The 25,927-nt window shown below is 56.7% G+C and overlaps 1 long non-coding RNA gene and 3 gene segments (V, D, J or C); 3 read left to right on the forward strand and 1 right to left on the reverse strand.

Annotated features, from left to right (window-relative positions):
- The window catches only part of LOC126958568 (immunoglobulin heavy constant gamma 1-like), a 510,670-nt gene that overhangs the window by 412,079 nt on the left and 72,664 nt on the right, over positions 1–25,927 (forward strand).
- LOC126958570 (immunoglobulin heavy constant gamma 2-like) overlaps positions 1–25,927 on the forward strand; it is a 186,921-nt gene that overhangs the window by 1,117 nt on the left and 159,877 nt on the right.
- Positions 1,062–25,596, forward strand: LOC126958571 (immunoglobulin heavy constant delta-like). The segment is given in 7 exon segments: positions 1,062–2,946; positions 17,464–17,772; positions 18,256–18,357; positions 21,804–21,866; positions 22,604–22,927; positions 23,231–23,554; positions 25,477–25,596. Coding segments are annotated over 6 exon segments (996 nt in total).
- The window catches only part of LOC126958621 (uncharacterized), a 150,272-nt gene continuing 138,172 nt past the window's right edge, over positions 13,828–25,927 (reverse strand). For all 3 annotated transcript variants that reach the window (XR_007727242.1, XR_007727243.1, XR_007727241.1), the window contains one exon: positions 13,828–14,046. This is a non-coding gene — a long non-coding RNA (uncharacterized LOC126958621). The remainder of the gene's footprint in view (positions 14,047–25,927) is intronic.

The following is a 25,927-nucleotide window of genomic DNA, read 5'->3' on the forward strand; positions in this document are numbered from 1 at the left end:
CCTGGTCACCGTCTCCTCAGGTGAGTCCTCACAACCTCTCTCCTGCTTTAACTCTGAGGGGTTTTGCTGCATTTTTGGGGGAAAACAAGTGTGCCTGGGTCTCCTGCCAAGAAAGCCCTGGAGCAGCCGGGGGGGCTCAGGAGGACGCCCTGAGGCGACAGCGGCCACACAGACAAGGGGCAAGGGCTCCAGACGCTCCCTCCTCCTGAGCCCAGGCAGCAGGGGTCTCTCTCTGGTCAGGGCCACCCTGGGCCTCTGGGGTCCCTTAGCCCAACAACCCCCGGGCCCTCCATGGGCTCTGTCTGAGAGAGTCCCAGGGACTTAGCGGGTGCCAGTTCTTGCCTGGGGTCCTGGCATTGTTGTCACAATGTGACAACTCATTGGATGTCTGGGGCCGGGGAGTTCTGGTCACCGTCTCCTCAGGTGAGTCCTCACCACCCCCTCTCCGAGTCCACTTAGGGAGACTCGGCTTGCCGGGGTCTCAGGGTCAGAGGCCTGGAGGCACTTTGGAGGTCAGGAAAGAAAGCCAGGGAGAGGGTCCCTTCAAATGGGAACCCAGCGTCTCCTCCCCAAGTCCAGCCACAGATGTCGGCAGCTGGGGGGTTCCTTTGGCTGGTCTGGGGTGACCACTCTCTGCTTCATTTGGAGCATTCTCAGGGGCTGTGGTGACGATTGTGTGGTAGGACTCTGTCCCGCTCCAAGGCACCCGCTCTCTGGGATGGGTGCCCGCCGGGGTGTTTGGACTCCTGGGGGTGACTTGTCAGCCGTCTGCTTGCAGTTGGATGTCCCAGGCCGACAGTGGTCTGGCTTCTGAGGGGTCAGGCCAGAATGTGGGGTACGTGGGAGGCCAGCGGAGGGTTCCATGAGAAGGGCAGGACAGGGACACGGACAGTCGGCTTCCATGTGACGCCTGGAGACAGAAGGTCTCTGGGTGGCTGGGAACAACGCGAGCCGGGCGCCCAGGGTTTTTGTGGGGTGAGGATGGACATTCTGCCATTGTGATTACTACGGTTTGGATTCCTGGGGCCAAGGGGTCGTCGTCACCGTCTCCTCAGGTAAGAATGGCCACTCTAGAGCCTTTGTTTTCTGCTATTGCCTGTGGGGTTTTCTGAGCATTGCAGGCTGGTCCTCGGGACATGTTCCAAGGGGACCTGGGCGGACTGGCCAGGAAGGGACGGGCACTGGGGTGCCTTGGGGATCTGGGAGCCTCTGGATTTTCCGATGCCTTTGGAAAATGGGACTTAGGTTGGATGTGTCTGATGGAGTAACTGAGCCTGGGGGCTTGGGGAGCCACATTTGGATGAGATGCCAGAGCAAACCAGGGGTCTTAGTGATGGCTGAGGAATGTGTCTCAGGTGCGGTGTCTGTAGGACTGCAAGATCGCTGCACACACAGCGAATCATGAAACATTTTCTTTAGAATTATGAGGTGCGCTGTGTGCCAACCTGCATCTTAAATTCTTTGTTGGCTGGAAAGAGAACTGTCAGAGTGGGTGAATCCAGCCAGGACGGATGCGTAGCCTTGGTCTTGATGAGAGCAGGGTCGGGGCACGGGTAGTCCAGAAAGGGTGGCTGCTGTCCTGACAGAGGCTTAGGGAGGCCTCAGGAGCTCAGTGCCCTGAAGTTGGTTTCCAAGAGAAAAGGATTGTTCATCTTAAGAGGCGTGCTTATTAAATGTTAAAAGACAGGATATGTTTGAAGTGGCTCCAGAGAAAAATGGTTAAGACAATTATGACTTAAAAATGTGAAAGATTTTGAAGTATATTAATTTTTTTAACTGTCCAAGTATTTGAAATTCTTATCATTTGATTAACACCCATGAGTGGTATGTCTCTGGAATTAGGGCCAAAGTAAGTTTAGCTAAGAAATACTAGCACAGTGCTGTCGGCTCTGATGCAGGACTGAGTTTTGAGCATCATAAATCAAGTTTATTTTTTTAATTAATTGAGTGAAGCTGGGAGCGGATGATGAGTTAGAGTCAAGATGGCTGCATGGGGGTCTTGGGCACCCACAGCAGGTGGCAGGAAGCAGGTCACCGCAAGAGTCTATTTTAGGAAGCAAAAAAACACAATTGGTAAATTTATCACTTCTGGTTGTGAAGAGGTGGTTTCGCCTGGGCCCAGATCTGAAAGTGCTCTACTGAGCAAAACAACACCTGGACGATTTGCGTTTCTAAAATAAGGCAAGGCTGACCGAAACTGGAAAGGCTCTTTTTTTTTAACTATCAGAATTTCATTTCCAATCTTAGCTTATCAACTGCTAGTTTGTGCAAACAGGATATCAACTTCTAAACTGCATTCATTTTTACAGTAAGATGTTTAAGAAATTAAACAGTCTTAGGGAGAGTTTATGACTGCATTCAAAAAACTTTTAAAATTAGTCTGTTATCCCTTCATGTGATAATTAATCTCAAACACGTTTTCAGTACCTCAGAGCATTATTTTTATAATAACTATGTTCACAATCTTTTTAGGTTAACTCGTTTTCTCTTTGTGATTAAGGAGAAACACTTTGATATTCTGATAGAGTGGCCTTCATTTTAGTTGTTTTTCAAGACCACTTTTCAACTACTCACTTTAGGATAAGTTTTAGGTAAAATATGCATCATTATCCTGAATTATTTCAGTTAAACATGTTAGTTTGTGGCTTAAGAGAAAACTCAGTCAGATAGTGCTGAAGACAGGACTGTGGAGACACCTTAGAAGGACGGGTTCTGTTGGGAATCACCGATTCGGCTTCAGCCAGACTGGCCTAGCGGAGGCTCTGGGAGGCTGCCTGCCAGGCCCGGGCTGGGCTTTGGGTCTCCCCGGACTACCCAGAGCTGGGATGCGTGGCTTCTGCCACCAGGCCAACTGGCTGCTCAGGACCCAGCCCTTGTTAATGGACTTGGAGGAATGATTCCATGCCAAAGCCTTGCAAGGCTCGCAGTGACTACACACCCGACATGGTAAGAGACAGGCAGCCGCCGCTGCTGCATTCGCTTCTCTTAAACCTTTGTATTTGATGTCTTATTTGCACTAGAAGGGGAATTGGTCTTTGCTTGATGAAGAGCAGGAGACTCATTCGTGTGAGTCTTTTGACTGACCATTGTCTGGGTCACTCCCATTTAACTTTCCCTAAAGCCCATTCGAAGGAGAGGTCACCCGAGCTCTTTCGCAACCTCTGAATGCGGATGGCATGAGTCATGATGCTTCAGCCCCACTGGCATCGCCCTTGTCTAAATCATTGACTTAGGTCATCGCGCCCTTGAAAGTAGCCCATGCCTTCCAAAGCGATTTGCGGTAAATGGCAGAATTTTAAGTGGCAAATTCAGATAAAATGCATTTCTTGGTTGTTTCCAATGATGACTGTTATCTAGAGGGAATTTAAAGGCAGGGGTTTATTTCAGACTCAGAAGGGAGGAGATGCTCTGAGAAGGTGGAGGCTTTGAGCATTTCAGTACCCTCCTCTCGGTGCAGAAGCTATGCTGCCGATTCTAGAGCAAGGGGAGCTCCTCATTTTTATCACAGTACAGGCTCCTAAATTCTCGGTCTAATTCTGAAGATGTTCTAATAACTTTAAAGCAGCAAAGAAATATTCCACCCAGGTAGTGGAGGGTGGTAATGATTGGTACTGCTTTGGAACCAAAACCCAGGTGGTGCTAGGGCAGGACTGCAGGAAACTGGGGTATCAAGTAGAGGGAGACAAAAGATGAAAGCCGGCCTGTGCAGGAACCTAGCAATGAGACGGCCTTAGCTGAGACAAGCAGGTCTGGTGGGCTGACCGTTTCCAGCCATGACAACTCCATCCAGCTTTCAGAAATGGCCTTGGATGGGCAAAACTGACCTAAGCTGACCTAGACTAAACAAGGCTGAACTGCGCTGAGCTGAGCTGGGTTGAGCTGAGCTGAGCTGGGCTAAGTTGCACTAGCTGAGCTAAGCTGGGCTGGGCTGCACTAAGCTGGGCTGAGCCGGGCAGGGCTGAGCTGTGCTGAGCTGGGCTGAGCTGAGCTATGCTATGCCGGGCTGACCTGGGCTGAGTTATGCTTTGCTGGGCTGGGCTGGGCTGGGCTAGGCTGGGCTGAGCTGGGCTGAGCTGAGCTGAGCTGAGCAAGGCTAGGCTGAGCTGGGCTGGGCTGGGCTGAACTGAGCTGAGCTGAGCAAGGCTAGGCTGAGCTGAGCAAGGCTAGGCTGAGCTGGGCTGGGCTAGGCTGAGCTGGGCTGGGCTGGGCTGGGCTGGGCTGGGCTGAGCTGAGCTGAACCAGGCTGAGCCAAGCTAGGCTGAGCCGAGCTGAGTTGAGCTTAGCTGGGCTGAGCTAACCGGGGCAGGGGCTGAGCTGGGCTGAGCTAACCTGGGCTGGGGCTGAGCTAACCTGGGCTGGGCTGAGCTGAGCTGAGCTAGGTTGGGCTGGGCTGAGCAGGCTGTGTTGGGCTGACCCAAGCTGGGCTGAGCTCATCAGAGCTGAGCCGAGCTGAGTTTAGCTGGGCTGAGCTAACCAGGGCTGGGCTGAGCTGGGCTGAGCTGAGCAGAGCTAAGCCTGCTAGAGAACTAAGAGCTAAGCTATGCTGGGCTGAACTAGGCTGAGCTATGCTTTGCTGGGCTGGGTTGGGCTGAGCTGGGCTGAGCTGAGCTGAGTTGAGCAAGGCTAGGCTAAGCTGAGCTGAGATGAGCTGAGCGGAGCTGAGCTGGGCTGGGCCGCGCTGAGATGGGCTGGGCCGCGCTGAGATGGGCTGGGCCGTGCTGAGCTGGGCCGGGCCGGGCTGAACTGGGCTGAGCCAAGCTGAACCAGGCTGAGCCGAGCTGAACCGGATTGAGCGTGCTGTGTTGGGCTGAGCCAAGCTAGGCTGAGCTGAGCCGAGTTGAGCTTAGCTGGGCTGAGCTAACCTGGGTAGGGATGAGCTGGGCTGAGCTAACCTGGGTAGGGATGAGCTGGGCTGAGCTAACCTGGGTAGGGATGAGCTGGGCTGAGCTAACCTGGGTAGGGATGAGCTGGGCTGAGCTAACCTGGGCTGGGCTGATCTGAGCTGGGCTGGGCTGATCTGAGCTGGGCTGGGCTGGGCTGAGCTAAGCTGAGCTAGGGTGAGCTGGGCTTCGCTGGGGTCAGTCAGGTTGGATTGGGCTGAGTTGAGCTGACCTCAACTGAGCTGACCTAGGCTGAGCTGAACTGAGCTGAAGCGGGATGTGTTGGGCTGAGCTGGGATGAGCTGGGCTGGCCTGAGCTGATTTGGGCTGGGCTGAGCGGACCTGGGCTGAGCTCAGTCAAGCTAAGCTGAACCAGGATGAGCTGGGCTGGGCAGTACGGGCTGGACTGACCTGGACCAGGCTGGGCCAGGTTGAGCTGGGCTGAGCCGAGCTGGGCTGAGCTGAGCTGGGATGATCTGGGTTGAGCTTAACTGACCTGGGCTGGGCTGGGCTGGGCTGAGCTGAGCTGAGCTGAGCTGAGCTGGGCTGGGCTGGGCTGGGCTGGGCTGAGGTGAGCTGAGCTGAGCTGGGCTGGGCTGGGCTGAGCTGAGCTGAGGTGAGCTGACCTGGGCTGGGCTGGGCTGGGCTGGGCTGGGCTGACCTGACCTGGACTGGGCTGGGCTGAGCTGGGCTGGGCTGAGCTGAGCTGAACTGAGCTGAGCTGACCTGGGCTGGGCTGGGCTGACCTGACCTGGACTGGGCTGAGCTGAGCTGAGCTGAACTAGGCTGGGCTGAGCTGAGCTGAGGTGAGCTGAGCTGGGCTGAGCTGGGCTGAGCTGGGCTGAGTGGGGCTGGGCTGGGCTGGGCTGAGTGGGGCTGGGCTGGGCTGGGCTGAGCTGGGCTGAGCTGGGCTGAGCTGAGCTGGGCTGAGCTGGGCTGGGTTGGGTTGAGCTGAGCTGGGTTGGGTTGAGCTGAGCTGAGCTGAGCTGGGTTGGGCTGTCCTGGGATGACCTGGGCTGAGCTGAGCTGAGCTGAGCTGAGCTGGGCTGTGCTGGGCTGAACTGGACTGAGCTGTGCTGTGCTGTGCTGTGCTGGGCTGGGCTGGGCTGAGCTGGGCTGAGCTGAATTGGTCCGGGCTGGGCTGAACCGAGCTGGGTTGAGCCAAACTAGGCTGAGCTGGGGTGAGCTGGGCTGAGCTGGGCTGAACTGGGCTGAACTGGACTGGGTTGAACAGAGCTGGGTTGAGCTGGGCTGGACTGGGCTGAGTTGAACCAGGCTGACCTGGGCTGAGCCGAGCTGGGTTGAGCTGAACCGGGCTGGGCTGGGCTGTGATGAGCTGAGCTGAGCTGAGCTGAACTGAGCTGGGCTGAGCTGAGCTGGTCCGGGCTGGGCTGAGCTGGGCTGAGCTGGGTTGAGCCAAGTTAGGCTGGGCTGAGCTGAGCTGAACTGAGCTGGGCTGAGCTGAGCTGGTCCGGGCTGGGCTGGACTGAGCTGGGCTGAGCTGGGCTGGGTTGAGCGGAGCGGAGCTGGGCTGGGCTGAGTTGAGCCAGGTTGACCTGGGCTGAGCTCAGTTGGGTTGAGCCGAGCCGGGCTGGGCTAGGCCGCGCTGAGCCAGGCTAGGTTGAGCTGAGCTGGGCTGGGCTGGGCTAAGCTACGCTGTGCTGAGCTGGGCTGAGCCGAGCTGGGTTGAGCGAGCTGGGCTGGGCTGGGTTGGGCTGAGCTGGGCTGTGCTGAGCTGGGCTGAACTGTGCTGAGCTGGGCTGTGTTGAACTGTGCTTAACTGGGCTGGGCTATACTGGGCTTAGCTGGGCTGAGCTGAGATGGTCTTAGGTGGTCTGAGCTCAGCTAGGCTGGGCTGAGCTGGTCTGAGCTCATCTGAGTTGGGTTGAGCTGAGCTTGGCTTTGCTGAGATGGGCTTGGCTGAGCTGGATTGAGCTGGCCTGGGCTGGGATGAACTGGAAGACATGGCACTGGGCCAGTCTTCATGATCTTGTCGGACACAGATGGATAGCCTCAGCTGAGTCTACACTGCGTTCCCCATCACATCCACCATCCCTATACTCACTCCCAGGCCTGGGTTGTCTGCCTGGGGAGACTTCAGGGTAGCTGGAGTGTGGCTGAGATGGGGGCAGCATAAGCTGGGTTGGAGGGACCAAGCTCTCTATTGGCTGCCTGCAGGGTGTGTGGCTCCAGACTTCCCATTCAGGTATGCAACCTGGGCCCTCCAGCTGCATGTGCTGGGAGCTGAGTGTATGCAGCACCTACCTGCTGCTGCCTCAGGGGAAAGCAGGCCTGGTCCACCCAAACCTGAGCCCTCAGCCATTCTGAGCAGGGAGCCAGGGGCAGGCAGGCCTCAGAGTGCAGCCAACTGAATGGTGGCAGGGGTGGCTCCACCTGCTCCAGGAGACCCCAGGTCTGCCCAGGTGTTCAGCGCTGGGCCCTGCAGCAGGACGGGCTGAGGCCTGCAGCCCCGACAGCCTTGGACAAAGACCCGAGGCCTCGCCACGGCCCCACCACCCGTTAGCCATGATAATCTGGGCTTTGGAGGCCTGCAGGTGGCCTTGGCTTTGGTGGGGCAGCCACAGTGGGACACAAGTAGAGAGGGCCACTCAGAACGCCACTCAGCCCCGACAGGCAGGGCACAAGGAGGCAGCTCCTCACCCCTCCCTTTCTCTTTTGTCCTGCGGGTCCTCAGGGAGTGCATCCGCCCCAACCCTTTTCCCCCTCGTCTCCTGTGAGAATGCCCCGTTGGATACAAACGAAGTGGCCGTTGGCTGCCTCGCACAGGACTTCCTTCCCGACTCCATCACTTTCTCCTGGAAATTCAAGAACAACTCTGACATCAGCAAAGGCGTCTGGGGCTTCCCATCAGTCCTGAGAGGGGGCAAGTACGCGGCCACCTCGCAGGTGCTGCTGGCTTCCAAGGACGTCATGCAGGGCACAGACGAACACGTGGTATGCAAAGTCCAGCACCCCAATGGCAACAAAGAACAGAACGTGCCTCTTCCAGGTGAGGGCGGGGCCCACCCACCAGGGGCAGAGAGGGAGCCAAAGGGGGCGGGAGTGGCGGGCACCGGGCTGATGTGTGTCCCTCACTGCAGTGCTTGCCGAGCGGCCTCCCAACGTGAGTGTCTTCGTCCCACCCCGAGACGGCTTCGTCGGCAACCCCCGCGAGTCCAAGCTCATCTGCCAGGCCACAGGTTTCAGCCCCCGGCAGATTGAGGTGTCCTGGCTGCGCGAGGGGAAGCAGGTGGGGTCTGGCATCACCACGGACCGGGTGGAGGCTGAAGCCAAAGAGTCTGGGCCCACGACCTTCAAGGTGACCAGCACACTGACCGTCAGCGAGAGAGACTGGCTCAGCCAGAGCGTGTTCACCTGCCGCGTGGATCACAGGGGCCTGACCTTCCAGAAGAACGTGTCCTCCGTGTGTGGCCCCAGTGAGTGACCTGTCCCCGAGGGCGGCACCCACCGACACACAGGGGTCCACCTGGGTCTGGCATTCACCACCCAGACGCAGCCGTCTGCTCCCTGAGCCTTGGCTTCCCAGAGCGGCCAAGGGCAGGGGCTCGGCAGAGGCTGTTGCTACTCTTTGGGTGGGAACCACGCCTCCGCCCGCATCCACACCTGCCCCACCTCTGACTCCCTTCTCTTGACTTCAGATTCAGACACAGCCATCCGGGTCTTCGCCATCCCCCCATCCTTTGCCAGCATCTTCCTCACCAAGTCCACCAAGTTGACCTGCCTGGTCACAGACCTGGCCACCTACGACAGTGTGACCATCACCTGGACCCGCCAGAATGGCGAAGCTCTGAAAACCCACACCAACATCTCCGAGAGCCACCCCAATGGCACCTTCAGCGCTGTGGGTGAGGCCAGCATCTGCGAGGACGACTGGAACTCCGGGGAGAGGTTCAGGTGCACCGTGACCCACACGGACCTGCCCTCGCCGCTGAAGCAGACCATCTCCAGGCCCAAGGGTAGGCCCCACTCTTGCCCCTCTTCCTGCACTCCCTGGGACCCTCCCTTGGCCTCTGGGGCATGGTGGAGAGCACCCCTCACTCCCCCGTTGTCTGGGCAACTGGGGAAAAGGGGACTTGCCCCCAGCCCACAGGCCGGTCCCCTCACTGCCCCGCCCTCACCACTATCTCTTCTCACAGGGGTGGCCATGCACAGGCCCGATGTCTACTTGCTGCCACCAGCCCGGGAACAGCTGAACCTGCGGGAGTCGGCCACCATCACCTGCCTGGTGACGGGCTTCTCTCCCGCGGACATCTTCGTGCAGTGGATGCAGAGGGGGCAGCCTTTGTCCCCGGAGAAGTATGTGACCAGTGCCCCAATGCCTGAGCCCCAGGCCCCAGGCCGGTACTTCGCCCACAGCATCCTGACCGTGTCTGAAGAGGACTGGAACACGGGGGAGACCTACACCTGCGTCGTGGCTCATGAGGCCCTGCCCAACAGGGTCACCGAGAGGACCGTGGACAAGTCCACCGGTAAACCCACCCTGTACAACGTGTCCCTCGTCATGTCCGACACAGCTGGCACCTGCTACTGACCCTGCTGGCCTGCCCACAGGCTCAGGGCGGCCGGCCACCCTGGGTGTGTGCACGCAAACTAACCGTGTCAACGGGGTGAGATGTTGCATCTTATAAAATTAGAAATAAAAAGATCCATTCAAAAGATACTGGTCCTGAGTGCACAATGCTCTAGCCTGCTGGGGTGGTGGCTGTGCTGCACCCACTCTGCACCTCCCCTACACACCACCTTCCTCCACAGCCTCCACCCCTGCCTCACCCACCTGCGTGCCACAGTGGCTTCTAGAAACCCCTGAACTCCCTGCAGCTGCTCACAGCAGGCTGACCTCAGACTTGCCATTCCTCCTACTGCTTCCAGGAAGAAAGCTGAAAGCAAGGCCACACGTATACAGGCAGCACACAGGCATGTGTGGACACACATGGACAGACACGGATACACACAGACACATGGACACACAGAGATGTGCTAACCCATGGGCACACACATACACAGACATGGACACATGCATACACAAACATACGTGGACACACATGTACAACCATGCACAGGCACACAAAGAGAACACTAACTACAGGCATGGACACATGGACGTATGCACACATGGACACATACATGTGCAGGACGTGCACACACACAGACACACTAGCACAGAGGCATACACACACAGACACACATCCACAAACACACAGGTGCATGCACACACACACATACAGACACAAGTACATGGACACGTGCACACACACAGACACACCGACAGACACGCAGGAGCACGTGCATACACTAACACGTGGACACACGCATGTCTACCCACAGGCACACAACAGACGGACACGTGCACACAGACATGCACACACCCACAGATACAACATGTGCACATGCTGGCCAGCCTCCGCCCGCATTCTCCCGGTGCCCTGTCATACACTCTGTCCCTGCAGCAGTTTGCTCTCTGTGCTATGCTGGCCCCGGGGCTTTGGGCCCAGGCTCTGCTTGTCCTTCTGTCTCTGCTTGGAGGTGCTGCCGTGGCACCCAGCTTGGACTCTACCTGGGGAGCAGCGGCCCCAGGGATAGCATGTGAACCCTGCTGAGGCCAGGCTCTTGATGAAGGCAGTAGATAGCCCCACACCCACCGGTGAGCAGAACCAGGGCCTGTGCCATGTGCTGAGGGCAGGCAGTGACTACGCATGGGCCCAGAGGGCAGGGCGGCTGCTCTGGCGGCTGTTCCTCTTACAGGAGGCCTCAGGAGATGAGCTGGAGCAAGTCTGCCCCTGCAAAGACCACCTGCTCCCCAGCCCACAGCAGGGAGCAGGCGAGGTCAGACAGCAGCAGCCCAGGAAGGACCGAGCCCAAGCAGGGAAGGCAGGGCCCAAGTGAGGTCTCCACACCCAACACACAGTGCTGTCCCTAACTGGGGAGTCCCCACCACACTCTTGGCCCTTTGGGGTCCTGGGCTCCAGGTGTCTCCAGGGGCCCATCTGTGCAGGGGATGTAGCCCCCCGAATGTCCTCATTCCACTGTGGAGCTCAGGTCTCCGTCTGCCCCCTGGGTCCTGGCAGGGTAGGACAAGTCTGCCAGGATGTCCCCACGAAGACTCTGCTCCAAAAGGGAGCTGGAGAGTCAGGGCCTTGGTGAGGGGGTGAAGATCGGGCACCTCCCAGCTTAGTCCTCCCACCTGCCCACCCCCACAGCACAAGGGCAGGGCCACACCCCCTGCTTCCCCCTCCAGGAGAGTGAGGACATGCTGGCCGCCGCTCCGCTAGGGCCCCAACCTCCGGCCCCCGCCTGTGTCTGTGTGCTGCATCCCCCACGCTCCCTCCGCCACCCCAGGGCTCCTGGGAAGAGACCTCAGGGTCCCAGCCCTGCCCAGCCTCGGCCTGTGCCCCCGCTGCATCAGGCTTTCAGGGACCCAGCCCAGACCCTGAACAGTGCCCAAGCCCCCCTGCACTTGCTCTCCCTGCCCCCGCCCCGGGTGCAGCACAGCCTCGGGGCCAAGGGTAGGCTTAGAGGATGGGCCCCAGGGGCAGGCTTTGCTGGGTGCCACCCCAGCCTGACCCTATTCCCCTGTGCTGTGTCTCCTGCAGAGGGGGAGGTGAGTGCTGACGAGGAGGGCTTTGAGAACCTGTGGGCCACTGCCTCCACCTTCATCGTCCTCTTCCTCTTGAGCCTCTTCTACAGTACCACTGTCACCTTGTTCAAGGTAGCACGGCTGTGGCACAGGGATGAGGGCACAGGGGGAGTGTGGGACCCGGGGAGCATGGAGCCCGGGGAGCAGCCTGGGCTGGACGTCTACCCCGGAGGCCCCCATACCACCCTGCTGGGTCACCTCTGCCCCAGCTCCCTTCCCAACCATGGGGAAAGCACTTCACCCTGTCTCTGTTGCCCACAGGTGAAATGATCCCAACAGAAGAACATCGGAAACCAGAGACAGGAACTCAAAGGGGCGCTGCCTCCGGGTCTGGGGTCCCGGCCTGTGTGGCCTGTTGGCGCGTGTTTCTCTTCCCTGCCCAGCCTCCAGCTATGTGCTCTAACACAGGATTCCTTCTAGAGAGGCAGGGGCGGGCTGGCGTGCGGACCACGACGGGGGCTCCACCCCACACCGCTTTGCTGTGTATACGCTTGTTGCCCTGAAATAAATATGCACATTTTATCCATGAAACTGCTTTCTCGTGAGGGTTTTTGTTTCTTTTTCAAAACTTTCATGCTTCTCAAGGGCATCTCAAAGGCAGCTGTGGAAAAGAGCGCTGGGTCAGTGCAGGGGGTTTCGAGGAAAGCCATGTGCCCAGGAAAGGGGCCGCAGGAGCAGGTGGTCCAGACTCAGACTCGGGGCATGCCCAGCCTGATGGAAGGAGGGCAACTGAGCAGGAGAGGACTCCAGGCCTGGTCCCCCAAGCACAGCCTGAATTGGGAGACTGGGGCTCAGGCCTCGGCGGCCTCTGTGTGTGCTCCACGAGCCTATAACTGCCCGGGTCACCTTGCCGCCGTTCCTAGCAAGCCCAGATAGGTCTTGGCCTTGCCCCAAACCTTCGTGACGTCTGGTGCATGCCACCAGGATCCAGGAGGCATGGGCTGAGCCCTCGAGAGCAGGTGGCCCTGTCTGCACAGTGTGGGGGCCTCTTGCACCCCACAGAAGCACAGGGGTGGGTTGGCTGCAGCCACGCCCGTGGCAGGGGTGTGGAAGTTGGAGCAAAAATTTTGGGTGACGCAGTGTCTTACTCCAATTGGGCGACTATCACAAAACACTATCGGCTGGGAAGCTTGAGCAATAGACATTTGCCTCCCACAGCTCTGGAGGCTGGAAGTCTAAGATCAAGGCGCCGGCAACTTCAGCGTCTAGTGAAGGCCAGTTCCCGGCTCAGATACGCACCTTCTCACTGCATCCTCACGTGGCAGAAGTGGGTGAAGGAGCTCTCGGGGTCTCTTTCATACGGGCGCTAAGCCCATCACGAGGGCCTCATCATTTCCCAGATGCTCAGGCTCCCTATGTTATCCCCTTGTGGGTGAGGACTGGGGGGCATGACCGTGTGGTCCTTAGGAACCATTAGGGAATACATGGTGGGGAGGGTAAGTCTCCACCATCACCCTGAAGATGGGCAGGTGGTGGTCAGGCTTTGGGCAGTGCCAAAAAATGACTCCCCAGGTTGGTAGGAGCAGGATCAAAGAACAGGGGATTTTTTCAGAGATGGCAGCCAAGCAGAACTTGGGGGCTCATGCCAGGAGGCTCACTTGGCCATGGTGCAGCCAGCCAGAGGCGACCCACAGTCCATGGCAAAGTCAAGGACAGCAGTGGTTGTGAGACCAGGCTGGAGTCAGGTGGTTGAGGGGAAAGGACCAGGCTGGAGGACTGGGCAGACCCCAAGGCCATAGAAGTGTCCTGGAGGAAGCATCCAGGATGGCGTCTTGGGAGGGCTCAAAAGCTGGGGGCCCAGAAGGAGGCCATTTCAGGTTCTGAGGAGCAGCCTGGCACTTGCTCTGAGCCAGCTGTCACGGACATCTGGGGGCTGCTGGGTACAACTTGTGTCCCTCCCACTGTGCTCTCCACAAGGACCTGGCTCGCCCTTGTGACCCTGCTGGATCCCCGAGTTGGCACCAGCCCTGCCCTCAGAGAGAATGTACAGGAGGCAGGTAGAGATGCACATGTGGGTCCCTGGGGAAATCCATCCTCCGGCCGTGGGCTCCCAGTTGGCTCCTAGCCTCCGGCTCCAGCTTCACCCCATATAGTTTACCATGGGCTAAACCTCCCATGCTGGGGGAGGACGGAGTGAGGGGTCCCACACTGCCCATGGCACACCCAGGGGGCTAGGGAGACTGCGCTGGGCTCGGGCAGGGAGGCCTCGTGCAGGCCGTGGGGCTGGCAGCTCAGAACAACACCCATATCCATTAGCTGTGGCCCTGGCAACACAGCACCCCAGACTGTGTGGCTTAAACAACAGAAGTTTATTCTGTCCTGCTTCTGGAGGCCGGGCATCTGGGATGGAGGCCTCGGTGAGGCTGACTCCTCTGTGTGACAGGGGACTCTGTCCCAGGCTCTCTCCTGGCTGCTGGGTGTTGCCAGCTGTCTCTGCTGCTCCTGGCTTGTGGAAGCAGCGCCATCTTCACAGGGCATTCTCCCCACGTGCTGTCTGTGCCCAGATTCCCCCTTTTGATGAGGACAGCAGTCATATCAGATCAGAGGCTCGCCCTACTCCAGGGTGACCTCATCTGAACTTGATTGCACTTGCAAAGACTGTTTCCAAACAAGGTCACATTCTGAGGTCCTGGGGGTTAGGACTTCAATACATGAATTTATAGGGGAACACACTTTAACCCATGACACTTTGCCTCTGCTCCCCTCATAATCATGTCCTTCTCACATGTAAAACTTCTGAATCCCATAGCAGCATCTCCAAGATGGCTAACCCCTTCTAGCACCAACTCTTAGTCCACAATCTCAGCTAAATATCACCTGCATCAAGTGTGGGAGAAACCCAGGGTGAGATTCATTCTGGGGTGAAATTCCTCTCCATCTGTGGACCTTTGTAACTGGACAAGAAGCTACCTGCTTCCAAAGTGCAATGATGGGACAGGCATAGGATAGACATTCCCATTCTGAAAGGTATACATCAAAAGGGAGTAATGAGCCATGGGTCCCAAGCAAGCCCAAAACCCAGCAGGGAAAACTGCATTAGATTTAAGACTCAAGGCTCATCCTCCTGGGTCAATGCTCCATTTTCCAGGTCCACTGGGGTGACCACATGCTCTTGGCCCATGGTGGTCAGAGCCCCCACAGCCTCCTCATCCTTGGCTCTGATCTCAAAGTCACCCTTCCTTCATTGTGTCTGGTCTCCTTCCCCTTCCATCCAACCTGGCATTGTTTCTGCTGTTTTATAATTCACAAAAGCCTTGTCAGCTTCCCATGAAATTCATCGGGGTTCGAGTCATCAGACAAGAGAGCCCTGTACAGTTATATCCTCAATAACCTCATCTCTACTCCTGGTTTCTGCTGAGATGTTTGATTGGATCCATAAGTCATGATTCCAATCTCTTTAACAAATTATTGCCCAGACACATCCTTGGCCTTGTTTCCAGAGCACACAATTGGACAGGCTGAGAATTTGCCAGCTGTTCAAGTTGTGGGTCCTGTTTACTGAACACTTTCTTCTTCAACTGATCTCTCTCCTCTCACATTTTACTATAAGCAGTTGGGAGAAATCAGGTTGTGCCTTCAACACTTTTCTTAGAAATATCCTCAGCTAAACATCCAAGTTCATCACTTGTAAGTCCTACTTACCGTAAAAAGAATGTGATTCAGCAAAGTCCTTTGCCACTATAACAAAGTTCACCTTTCCTCAAATTTTCAATAACATGTTGCCTTACCAGAGGCATCTTTAACATTCACGTTTCTAGCAACATTCTGTTTGTGACAATTTATGTATTCTCTAAGATGACAGACGTTTTCTCTATAGCTCTCTTTCTTTCTGAGCCCCTACCAGGATCACCTTTAATGTCCAAATCTCTACCAATAGTCTTCAAGGAAACCTAGGCTTTTTCTAATATGCACCTCAAAACTCTTCTCACCTCTACACATTACCCTATCCCAAATTCATTTCCACAGTTTTAGGTGTCGATTAAATCAGCACCCCACTTCTAAAGCCAAATCTGTTTTAGTTTCTTTTGAGCTATTGTAACAAAGTACCACAACTGCATGGCTGAAACAACAGAAATGTATTCTCTCTCATTTCTGGAGGCCAGGTGTCTGAGATCAAGCTGTGGGCAGGGTTGGTTCCTCCGGGTTGGCAAGGAGAACCTGTTCCAGGCTTCTGTCCTGAATTGTGTTGGTTTGCTGGGAAACTTTGGTGTTCCTTGGCTTTTGGAAACAGCTCCTCCATCTCCACCTTTACCTTCATTTGGCATTCTGCCTGTGTGCATGTCTGTCTAAGTTTCCCCTTTGCATAAGGACACCAGCCATATTGGATCAGAGGCTCACCCGCCTCCAGCGTGACCTCATCTTAACTTGATTGCATCTGCAAAAGTCTACTTCCAAAGAAGGGCACATTCTGAGGCCCTACAGGTCAAAGCTTCAACACGTCCATTTATTTGAAGACACAACTCAACCCAAAACAAGACCCATCCTTAGTGTCTCACCAGTGGTGCTGTAGAGGGAGGCCTGGCAGGGCTGACATCCCAGAACCTCAGGGAAAAGTGAAAATAGCACAGAGAAGTCCAAGAGGTGGCTCAAGGAAGGGAATTAGGAAGGGAGTTTTGAGGTGCATGTTAGAAAAAGTCTCGGTTTCCTTGAAGACTATTGGTAGAAACTTGGACATTAAAGGTGATCCTGGTGGGGGCTCAGAAAGAAAGAGGAGAGCTATAGAGAAAACGTCTGTCATCTTAGAGAATACATAAATTGTCATAAACAGAATGTTGCTAGAAATGTGAATGTTAAAGGTGCCTCTGGTAAGGCCCCAGAGGTGGAAGATTCTGTTCAGGTGGAAGACTCTGAGGTGGGCCATGAATACTGCCTAGGATGTGGAGGGTTGACAATGGGTTGACAATCCTGCTCAGAAAATCCCAGGAAAAAGGATGTAAATGGGGAAAAGAAGAGGGTCATCCAGTGTTTGGGAAAGCAGGGCAGCAGGTTCTGCCCCAAGGGAGAAGGGAAGGAGGATGGGGCCACCGCCACACCGGATGACCTTGTGTACCAGGCTGAAGAACGGGAACAACTGGCCCCACCTGAGCAGTGACAGTCAGTGTGGTGGTGGGAAAACGTGGGTGGAGGCAGGGGGTGAGTAGAAGGTTAGACTAAGACGGAGCACCTGGGCCCACCAGGGACCCAGGCAAGAACTCTGCACTTGCTCAGCTGCCCTGGGTACCCAGGTCTCCAGGAAAGTGAGGCTGAGAGTCAAGCCCAGCAGGCAGCCACACATTCTGGGACCTGCCACCCTACAGCCTGCTGTCCATGAATAACACCCCTTACAAGGGGCCAGGCCAGCTCATGGGTTTGTCCCAGGCAGCAGAGCCCCTGGGGCCAGGTATTAGGGAGAGAAGGATCCAATCCCACCAGCTCCTCTGGAGCCACTCAGAGGACCAGACGCATGGCCCTCCACAGGGACCCCATGGCCCCTGCGGAGCAGCTGAGGACCCACGGCTGGAGGCCTGGGCAGGGGGGCCACACAGCCCTAGGCCCATTACTCCCAGGCTTGAGGGCCCCTCCTCCCCTCAGGGGCCCAAGGGAAGTGGTTCCCAGATAGACTAGGGGTAGCAGGGAAGGTGGAGGTCCCAGGAATGCCCAGAGGGGTACCAAAGCCTCTGGAAGGAAGACCTCTCCCTTCCAAGGGCTCTCAGCAACAGCAGCCCAGTGTCCGCAAAGCCACGGGTCCCACTCAGTTATGCTGATAGGAGCAGCAGTCGGGACATTCGCGTGCACAGGCCACCTGGCCAGCCCTGCTCAACCTGGGAACTCCTCCTGGACCCCTTCTCCCTGGCTCCCCTGTCATTCTGCTGCCAGGGACCTCTGCCCTGCCCTGCCCCTTGTCCTCAGAGCCTCCAACCTCAGACTCCCACTGTGTCTGTCTTCCAGCATCCACCAAGGCTCCGGATGTGTTCCCCATCACATCAGCGTGCCAACTCCCAAAGGATAACAGCCCTGTGGTCCTGGCATGCTTGATAACTGGGTACAACCCAAAGTCCGTGACTGTCACCTGGCACCTGGGGACACAGATCCAGAACCAGATTATGTTCCCTGAGACAGAGAGAGAGGGCAGCTACACGACAAGCAGCCAGCTCGCCCCCACCCCACCCCTCTCCCAACAGCACCAAGGCGAGTACAAATGCACCGTCAAGCACACCCCCAGCGGTACAAGCAAGGAGAAGACCTTCCACTGGCCAGGTAGGTAGCACCGGAGAGCACCTAGAAGGGTCCCCCAGGATCCCCAGCACCTTCCACTCAGGGCCCGACCACAAAGACAGAAGCAAGGGCTGGGCTGTGAGGCAACCCCCACCTCTCCCCTCGGGGTACATCCTTCCCCCCTTACCCTGTATCCACCCCACTGGACCTCCCCTTCCCTCTCCCTCAGCCCCTCCGCTCCCTCTCTCTGCAGCCCCATCTCCCAACATTCAGATCCCTTTCCTTCCAGACCTTTCCCCCAGTATGCACGGAGGCAGCTTGCCCAGCAAAGGTGGCTGTCGAGTGGGCTTCCCACAGCCAAGCTCCCACCCCATGCTGTGGCCCCTGCCTTCTGCCTGCCTGGCTCCCTGTGCCCCCCACCTACCTGTCCACAACCCAGCCTATGGGTTGTGGCATGGGCAGAGGGCATGGGCAGATCCATGCCCTCTGCCCTCACCCTCACCTGCACTGTTCCTTGGATTTCAGAGTCTCCAAAGGCACAGTACCCCTCAGTGCCCACTGTACAGCCCCAAGCAGAGGGCGGCCTCTCCAAGGCAACCAGACCCCCGGCCACCAACAGGAACACAGGTGAGAAGCCCTTTCCCTGCACCCCACCCCCACCCACCTGCTCATTCCTCAGCTGCCTCCTGCAGGCAGCCCTTCATAACTCCTTGTCTGAGTCTCCAAGTCACACTTTGGGTAAGGAAAGGAACATTGAACTGACCTCTAACAAACACCTACAGCCAGTCAGTCTGTGGGACAGCAGATGCCAAACAGCCAGCAGACTCCCAGAGCAGACCTGAGCCGGCTCCCTGGCCCATGGACCCAGCTCTGCCTCGCTGGGCTGAGGCATGGGCTCTTAGTGCAGCCTCACACAGAGCCACCCTGCCGAGGCAGTCTGGCTCGCAGACTCACAGGTGACTTGGGCTGCAGCAGCCCCTCCCCGTGACCCTCGCCTCCTGCCTGCCCCAGGCCTGGCTCTCTGCAAGTGTTAGGTCCTGATGGCCAGCCTGCTTCTCACCCTCACCCTGCCTGCCACCTCAGAATGGCAAAGGAAAGAGGGTCCTCACCAGGAACTTTATCTGAGAAGTCTGAGGCTTGTGACTCTGACCCACCTGAGATGTCCATGTGGCCAGGGGGACGGGTTCAGTGTTCGGGAGAACCCAGGTACGTGCCTGACCTTCTCTGAGTAGGGCAGGAGGCTGTTAGGAGAAGCAGCAGTAGGTGGGCTGGACCAACAGGCAGAATGACTATCCCTCACCCACCCTCTGGGGTGTGGGTCAAGCTCTGACAAGGGCATGGCACAGCCATGGTGGCCCCTGCCTGGATGAGTGGCCACAGTGCCCTCACCCTGAGCAAGAATCTGCCTCCACTCTGCAGGTGCAGAAACACGACATTCCCATCTCTAAACATACCTAGCTCCCAGGCTTGGGGTGGGTCAATTGCATGCAGGGAGATGGACACAGCACAGGGGCCAGAGCTTCCCGTGAGAAAGGTGAGGGCAGCTGCTCCCTGACCCAGGCATCTGCACTTGTCCCTCTCCACCCTCCTCATGGGCAGTGGAGACTCAGCAACAAAACAAGCTGAGTGCATTGGCGACCAGCTCTGGAGCCAAGTCACTCACCCCACCGCCTTTTCTGCTGTTGGAGGGGCCTTCCCCTGGGCAGCCTTCAAGAAGACAGCCAAGTGCTCTTACTCAGACCACAGTGCTACTTCCTGGCACCTCGATTTCCCACAACAATACGGGGTACAGACAGGCGAGGGCCTCCTGCCCTGGGGCCTGGAGAGCATCCAGTTAAAGATGACCCTTCATAGGTGGCCTGAGATGTGCTGACCTCAGCAGCTGAGCCCTCAGGTCTGGTCTGCACTGCCCCACCTGGAGGACCCAATTGACCCAGACACAGCCAGGGTTATGGCATGACCCCGTGGACAGTGACCCACAGGCCAGATACAGCCAGGGCCTGTTTTGTGTGGCCTAGAAATGTCTTTATTTTAGTGGGATGGAGGAGGAAGAGAAAGAGGGGAGGGAGAGAGAAAAACAGGGAAGAGGAAGAAGAGGAGTTCAATGCAGTCTCTACCAAAATTTCAATGACATTCTTCACAGAAGTGGAAAAGACCATCCTAACGCACATATGTAGCCACAGAAGACCCCAAAAGCCAAAACAATTTTGAGCAGAAAGAACAATGCAGGAAAAATCCCAGTACCTGAATTCAAAACATACTGTAAAGCAGTTGTAATCAAAACAGGATGGTACATCATAAAAACAGACACACAGACCCATGGAACACACAAGCGAGCCAAGAAATAAATCTACATGTTTGCAGTCCATTGATTTTCAACAAAGGCACCAGGAAAACACAATGCGGAGAGGACAGTTTCCTCAATAAATAGTGCTGTTCAGGAAACTGGATATCCATGTGCAGACCACTGAAACTACACAAAAATCAATTGAAAACAGTCTAGGCCAGTGGCTCACGCCTGCAACCCCAGCACTTTGGGAGGCCGAGGCAAGGCGCATCACCTGAGGTCAGGAGTTTGAGACCAGCTTGGCCAACATGGCAAAACCCTGTCTCTACTAAAAATACAAAATTTAGCACATGGTGGCCCACACCTGTTATCCCAACTTTTCGGGAAGCTGAGGCAGGAGAATCACTTGAATCCAGGAGGTAGAGGTTGCAGGGAGCCGAGATTGTGCCACTGCATTTCAGCCTGGACAACAGAGTGAGACTGTGTCTCAAAAAGAAAAAAAAAAAAAAGAAAAGAGTCTAAAGGTTTAACTGAACAGATAAAGCTACTAGAAGAAAACATAGGGAGAAAACTCCATGACATTAGTCTGAGCAACAATTTTTCAGTATGATCCCAAAAGCTCAGGCAGCCGAAGCAAAAATACACAAATGGGATTACGTCAAACTTCAAAGCTTCTGCACAGCAGAGGGAACAATCAACAGTGAAGAGACAACCTATGGAATGGGAGAAAATTCTTTGCAAACCCTACAACTGAGAAGGAACTAATATCCAAAATGTATAAGGAACTCAACAACTCAGTACTAAGAAAACAAATAACTCAATTTAAAAATGGGTGAAGTATCTCAGTAGACATTTATGAAAAGAAGACCTTAATGGCCAATACATGCACGAAAAAGTGCTCAACCTCACTAACCCTCAGAGGAATTAAGATTAAAACCATAATGAGATATCATTTCATAGCTGTTAGGATTCCTATCACCAAAAAGACAGAACTTAACATATGTTCGTGGGGCTGTGGAGGAAAGGAACCCTGGTGCACTATTGGTGGGAATGTAATTAGTACGGCCATCTTGGAAAACAGTATGGAGCTTCCTCAGAAAACAAAACATGGAAGTACCGTCCCACCTGGTAATCCCACTGCTGGCGACAGAGCCAAAGGGCAAGAAGTCACTATTTAGAAGAGACATCTGCATTCATGCTCATGGCAGCACCAGTAACAAAAGCCAAGATATGGAACCAACCTAAGCACCCTCAGCATATGCACGGGTAAAGAAAATGTGGTATATATGGGGCGCAATGGAATACTACTCAGCCTTTAAATTTTTAAAGAGTGAAATTCTGTCATTGGCAACAATGTAGATGAACCTGAAGGGCATTTAGGCTAAGCGAAATAAGCCAGGCACAGAAAGAGCAATACTGCATGATTGCACTTACATTTGGAATGCTAAAAAGGCAAATTCTTAGAGGCAGAGAGTAGAGAGGTGGGTGCCAGGGAGCAGGCACTGGTGACTGCGGAGATGTTGGTCAAAGGGCACAAAACTTCAGTTGGGAGGAATTAGTTCAGGACATTCCTTGTACATGGGGACTGTAGTTAGTAACAATGGATTGTATTCTTGAAAACCACTAAGAAAATAGATTTTAAGTGTTCTTGCCACAAAAAGTGACAAGTATGTGAGATAATGCATGGTCATTAGCTTGATTTAGCCATTCCACAATGTACACATATTTCAAACATTGTGTTGTACATGATAAACATATATAATTTTTGTCAATTAAAAATTTTTAGGAAGAAGAGAAAAGGAGGACGAGGAGAAGAAAGAACAACAAGAGGGAGAGACAAAGACCCCAGGTTTTTTCTGACCCCTGGGTTGTCAAAACACCTATGACCCAATAACTAGTTGGCCATTGGCACCCTAAACTATAGAAGTGATTGCTGTTGTGTGGATGGGCCCTGGACACTTAGAAGCTCATGACCCCTGAGGACCCCCACGAGGACAGTCAGAGTCCCCCCGAACTCAGGGAGCACTGAGGAAGGAGCTCTTAGAAGCGTGGGGCCTCTCAAGCCCCTCAGGGGGCTCTGCCACATGGGTCGGGGGCAGGCTGAGGAGGAGTCCCAGGCTCCATGGGCAGCCTCTGTGCCTCTGACCAGGGTGTCCCCCACACTGCCACCTCCCCAGTGCCCTCCACTAGCCACACCTGGCCAGAAGCTGGCGGGAGGAGAGCCCAGTGGTTAAGTCAGTCCCTGCAGGGAGACGGCACCAGAAAAAAACCCGGCCTGTGGATGAGTCCCGGCCTGGCAGCCACAGAGCAGAGAGCTCTGGAAGCAACGAAGCCCCAAGTCTGCTCAGGGAAGAGCCGGCAGCAGCCTTGGGGCCAGACAGTGACCAAGAGTGCACCGCCCATGGCCCAACGGGTCTTTGCCCATGGACCCCCCAGCTCCTGGAGACAGGGTCGGTGCACGTGGCCATGCAGGCAGGCCCCACACTCATGGGGAGGCTGCTGTGGAGCTCTGTGCAGCGCCCGGGGCGGGAGCCAGCTGCTCTTGAGGGTCCAGCCACAGCTGTTCTCCTTTGGTCTCCCCCGCAGAGTGTCCAAGCCACACCCAGCCTCTCGGCGTCTACCTGCTGCCCCCGGCCCTGCAGGACCTGTGGTTCCAAGACAAAGTCACCTTCACCTGCTTCGTGGTGGGCAGTGACCTGCAGGATGCCCACCTGTCCTGGGAGGTGGCCGGGAAGGTCCCCAAAGGGGGCATGGAGGAGGGGCCGCTGGAGCAGCACAGCAACGGCTCCCAGAGCCAGCACAGCCGCCTGGCCCTACCCAGGTCCTTGTGGAATGCGGGGACCTCCGTCACCTGCACACTGAACCATCCCAGCCTCCCATCCCAGAAGCTGATGGCGCTGAGAGAACCCGGTGAGGCCGGCTCCCAGGTGGGGAGATGAGGGTGCCCGCAGCCTGCCGACCCCCACGCCTGCCCCAGGGCCACGACCCCAGCTGGGCCCCAGCAGCACCCATCATCTTTCACAGGAAAGGAGAAGGGAGGCACCAGCACCCTGGCCGGCCCCGCTTCTCTCCCAGTGCCCCCTGTGGCCTGAGCCCGACAGCCTCCCCCGCCTCCCCGCAGTGCCCCCTGTGGCCACAGCCTGACAGCCTCCCCCGCCTCCCCGCAGCGCCCCCTGTGGCCACAGCCTGACAGCCTCCCCTGCCTCCCTGCAGCTGCCCAGGCACCCGTCAGGCTTTCCCTGAACCTGTTGGCCTCGTCTGACCCTCCGGAAGCAGCCTCATGGCTCCTGTGTGAGGTGTCTGACTTCTCGCCCCCCAACATCCTCCTGATGTGGCTGGAGAACCAGCGCGAGGTGAACACTTCTTGGTTTGCCACCACGCACCCCACTCCACAGCCCGGGAGCACCATGTTCTGGGCCTGGAGTGTGCTGCGTGTCCCAGGCCCGACCAGCCCTCAGCCAGCCACCTACACGTGTGTGGTCAGCCACGAGGACTCCAGGACTCTGCTCAACGCCAGCCGGAGCCTGGATGTCAGCTGTAAGTCACCCCTAGGCCCAGGGTTGGGAGGGGGACTCTGTGGGGGACCATAAGGAGCTGGACTCCGTACTGGGCAGGGGTGGGGCACTGGGCAGGGGCAGGGCTATGCTGCCCGGGGCACACAGGCTCCTTCTCGGTGTCTGGCAGGAGCAAAGGCTTCCCAGTACTCCTGGGCCATGGGTGTCCCAGCGCCCATCCTCACTGGCCACACCACATGCTGGCCCAGGCTGGCTAGCACAGTAAGAGATGGATACGACCCTTCGCCATGCCCTGAGGAGTGGTGGTTTCCTGCCAAGACGCTCCTCATGGCTGGGTGCTGGGCACAGGCCTTCCTTGGTGTGACCGTGAATGTGGTCATCCTGAGCAGCTGCCCTCCCTGGGGACATCTGACTGTCAAGACCACAGTCAGCACCTCTGGGAGCCAGAGGGGATCTCCAGAGACCCCCAGATGTCAGGTTTGGGCTCAGTGCCCAGTGAAAGGTCAGCCCCACACATACCCACAGTGGGCGCCAACCCAGAGTGACAGCTCCCAGCCTCCTGCCAGGCCCACCCTTTGCCACCCCCTTGAGGCATAGCACCCAGACCAGTGCAGCCCCTGCCCGAGCATGGCCCCAGCGGGACATGGTGGCCATGAGGGGCTGTGCACACAGCAAGAGGGTGTCCGCTCTGCTCAGGGCCTGCTGCCGGTGCCCCAGCTGTCTAGCCAAGGGAGGCGCAGAAGGGCCCCAGGTGTGAGCTGTAGCCAGGCGCCCAGCCGCTCTGCAGAGCCAGGGAAAGGAAGACACCCAAGTCAATCAGGGGCAGGGCTGAGGGCTGTCCCAGGCTCTGTTGGCCCCAGGGGCTGCCAGCAGCCCTGACCCAGCATGGGCCTTCCCGAAGAGTGACCCTGTGAGGTGGCCTCACAGAGAACCCCCTCCGAGGACAGTGTCTGATCCTGCCTGCCTCACACAGATGGGCCCCACAGCAGTGGGTGGCCTGTGGGGCAGCAGCCCCACCTGACCCTTCAGGCACGCCCCCTGCAGCAGCAGCTGCTTCTCAGTCCCCCAACCTCCCTGTCCCCAACAGATGGTCTCCCCTGAAGCTGCAGCCCCAGCCCATGGCTGCCCACCAGGGGCCAGGACTCCCTGTCCACTGCCCCGTCCCCTTCGGGGCACCATCTGTGCTGGGGCCCAGGTTTGGCCTACAGATTCCCATCATTGCTATGGCCTCCTGACCTTGCCTGTCCACCCCCCACTATGGGCTCCACGCTGACCCTCCCCCAGGCTCCCAAGCCCAGCTGTCCAGTCATCTCCAGGCACAGTCTGAGATCTCACAGGTGAGCTGGACCATCCACCTGGCCAGACCTGGGAGAGACTGGAAGCTGCCCTGCCACCACACACCAGGGCCCCAGCTTGCAGTACTATGGGGGGTGTGTGTGTGTGTGTACCCGTGTGTACCTAGGATATCTGAGTGAACTCTTATGCCCCCAAGCACAAGTCTCCCTCCCAAGCAGTGAGGCCCAGACGGTGCAGTGGTTAGAGCTAAGGCTTATCCCGGAGAACCCTGGCGCCTTGGTCCAAGGAAGCCCCTGTGCTTTTCTTGCCTCGATTTCCCCTCTTGTCTGCTGAGCCAGCAGGGGCCACGTCCTGGGCTGCTGTGAGGAGGAAGTGAGTTGGTGCTAGGAGGGGCTCCTGTATGTGCGTGGGCAGGCGGGGTGCAGGTATGTGAGCACCCCGGCCTCCACCTGAGAGAGCAGGGCAGGAGCTCTCTGACCCACCCAGACCACACATGGTGTGTTCCACGTGTCTCACGTTATCTGTGGCAGAGAATCCAGCTTCTTTCTAAATTTCCAGTTCTTCACAAAACAATGCCTTTGTAAAATGCAGTAAGAAATACTAGAAAAATGATATGAACAGAAAGACACGCCAATTTTTTGTTATTAGATTTAACAGACCGTGGCCCCGTGAAATGATCCCTGGAACAGATCCGTCCACACCCGCCACTCAGCAGCCCTGGCTGAGCTCACAGTACAACCACAATAAACGCTTGTTGAATGAACACTAGGAAATCTGTGACGTGGCTGGTTCTTGTCAATGCTTCCTGCCCGCCCACAGGCTCTTCCTCATGGAGGGGGCTGTGCTGGCCACGGAAGTGTTTTTCCCAGCCTGGGCTTGCCTTGGGCCCCACTACCGTCTCCAGCTGCAGATTACCTTTTACACACACATTTGTTCGTGACAGACCCTTGCTTAGCCCCTTCCATGGCTCCCTCCTGCTGCTGGGATAAAATCGCCTTGCCTGGATCTCCCCTCCTGGGCCCCTTTCCACCCTCCTGGGTCAGCCCCTCCAGTTCAGGGCATCTGCTTTCCCCCCCGTGGAGAAGCCACTCTGTCCTTG

Source organism: Macaca thibetana, chromosome 7 (assembly GCF_024542745.1).
Source record: "Macaca thibetana thibetana isolate TM-01 chromosome 7, ASM2454274v1, whole genome shotgun sequence".
Lineage (NCBI taxonomy): Eukaryota > Metazoa > Chordata > Mammalia > Primates > Cercopithecidae > Macaca > Macaca thibetana.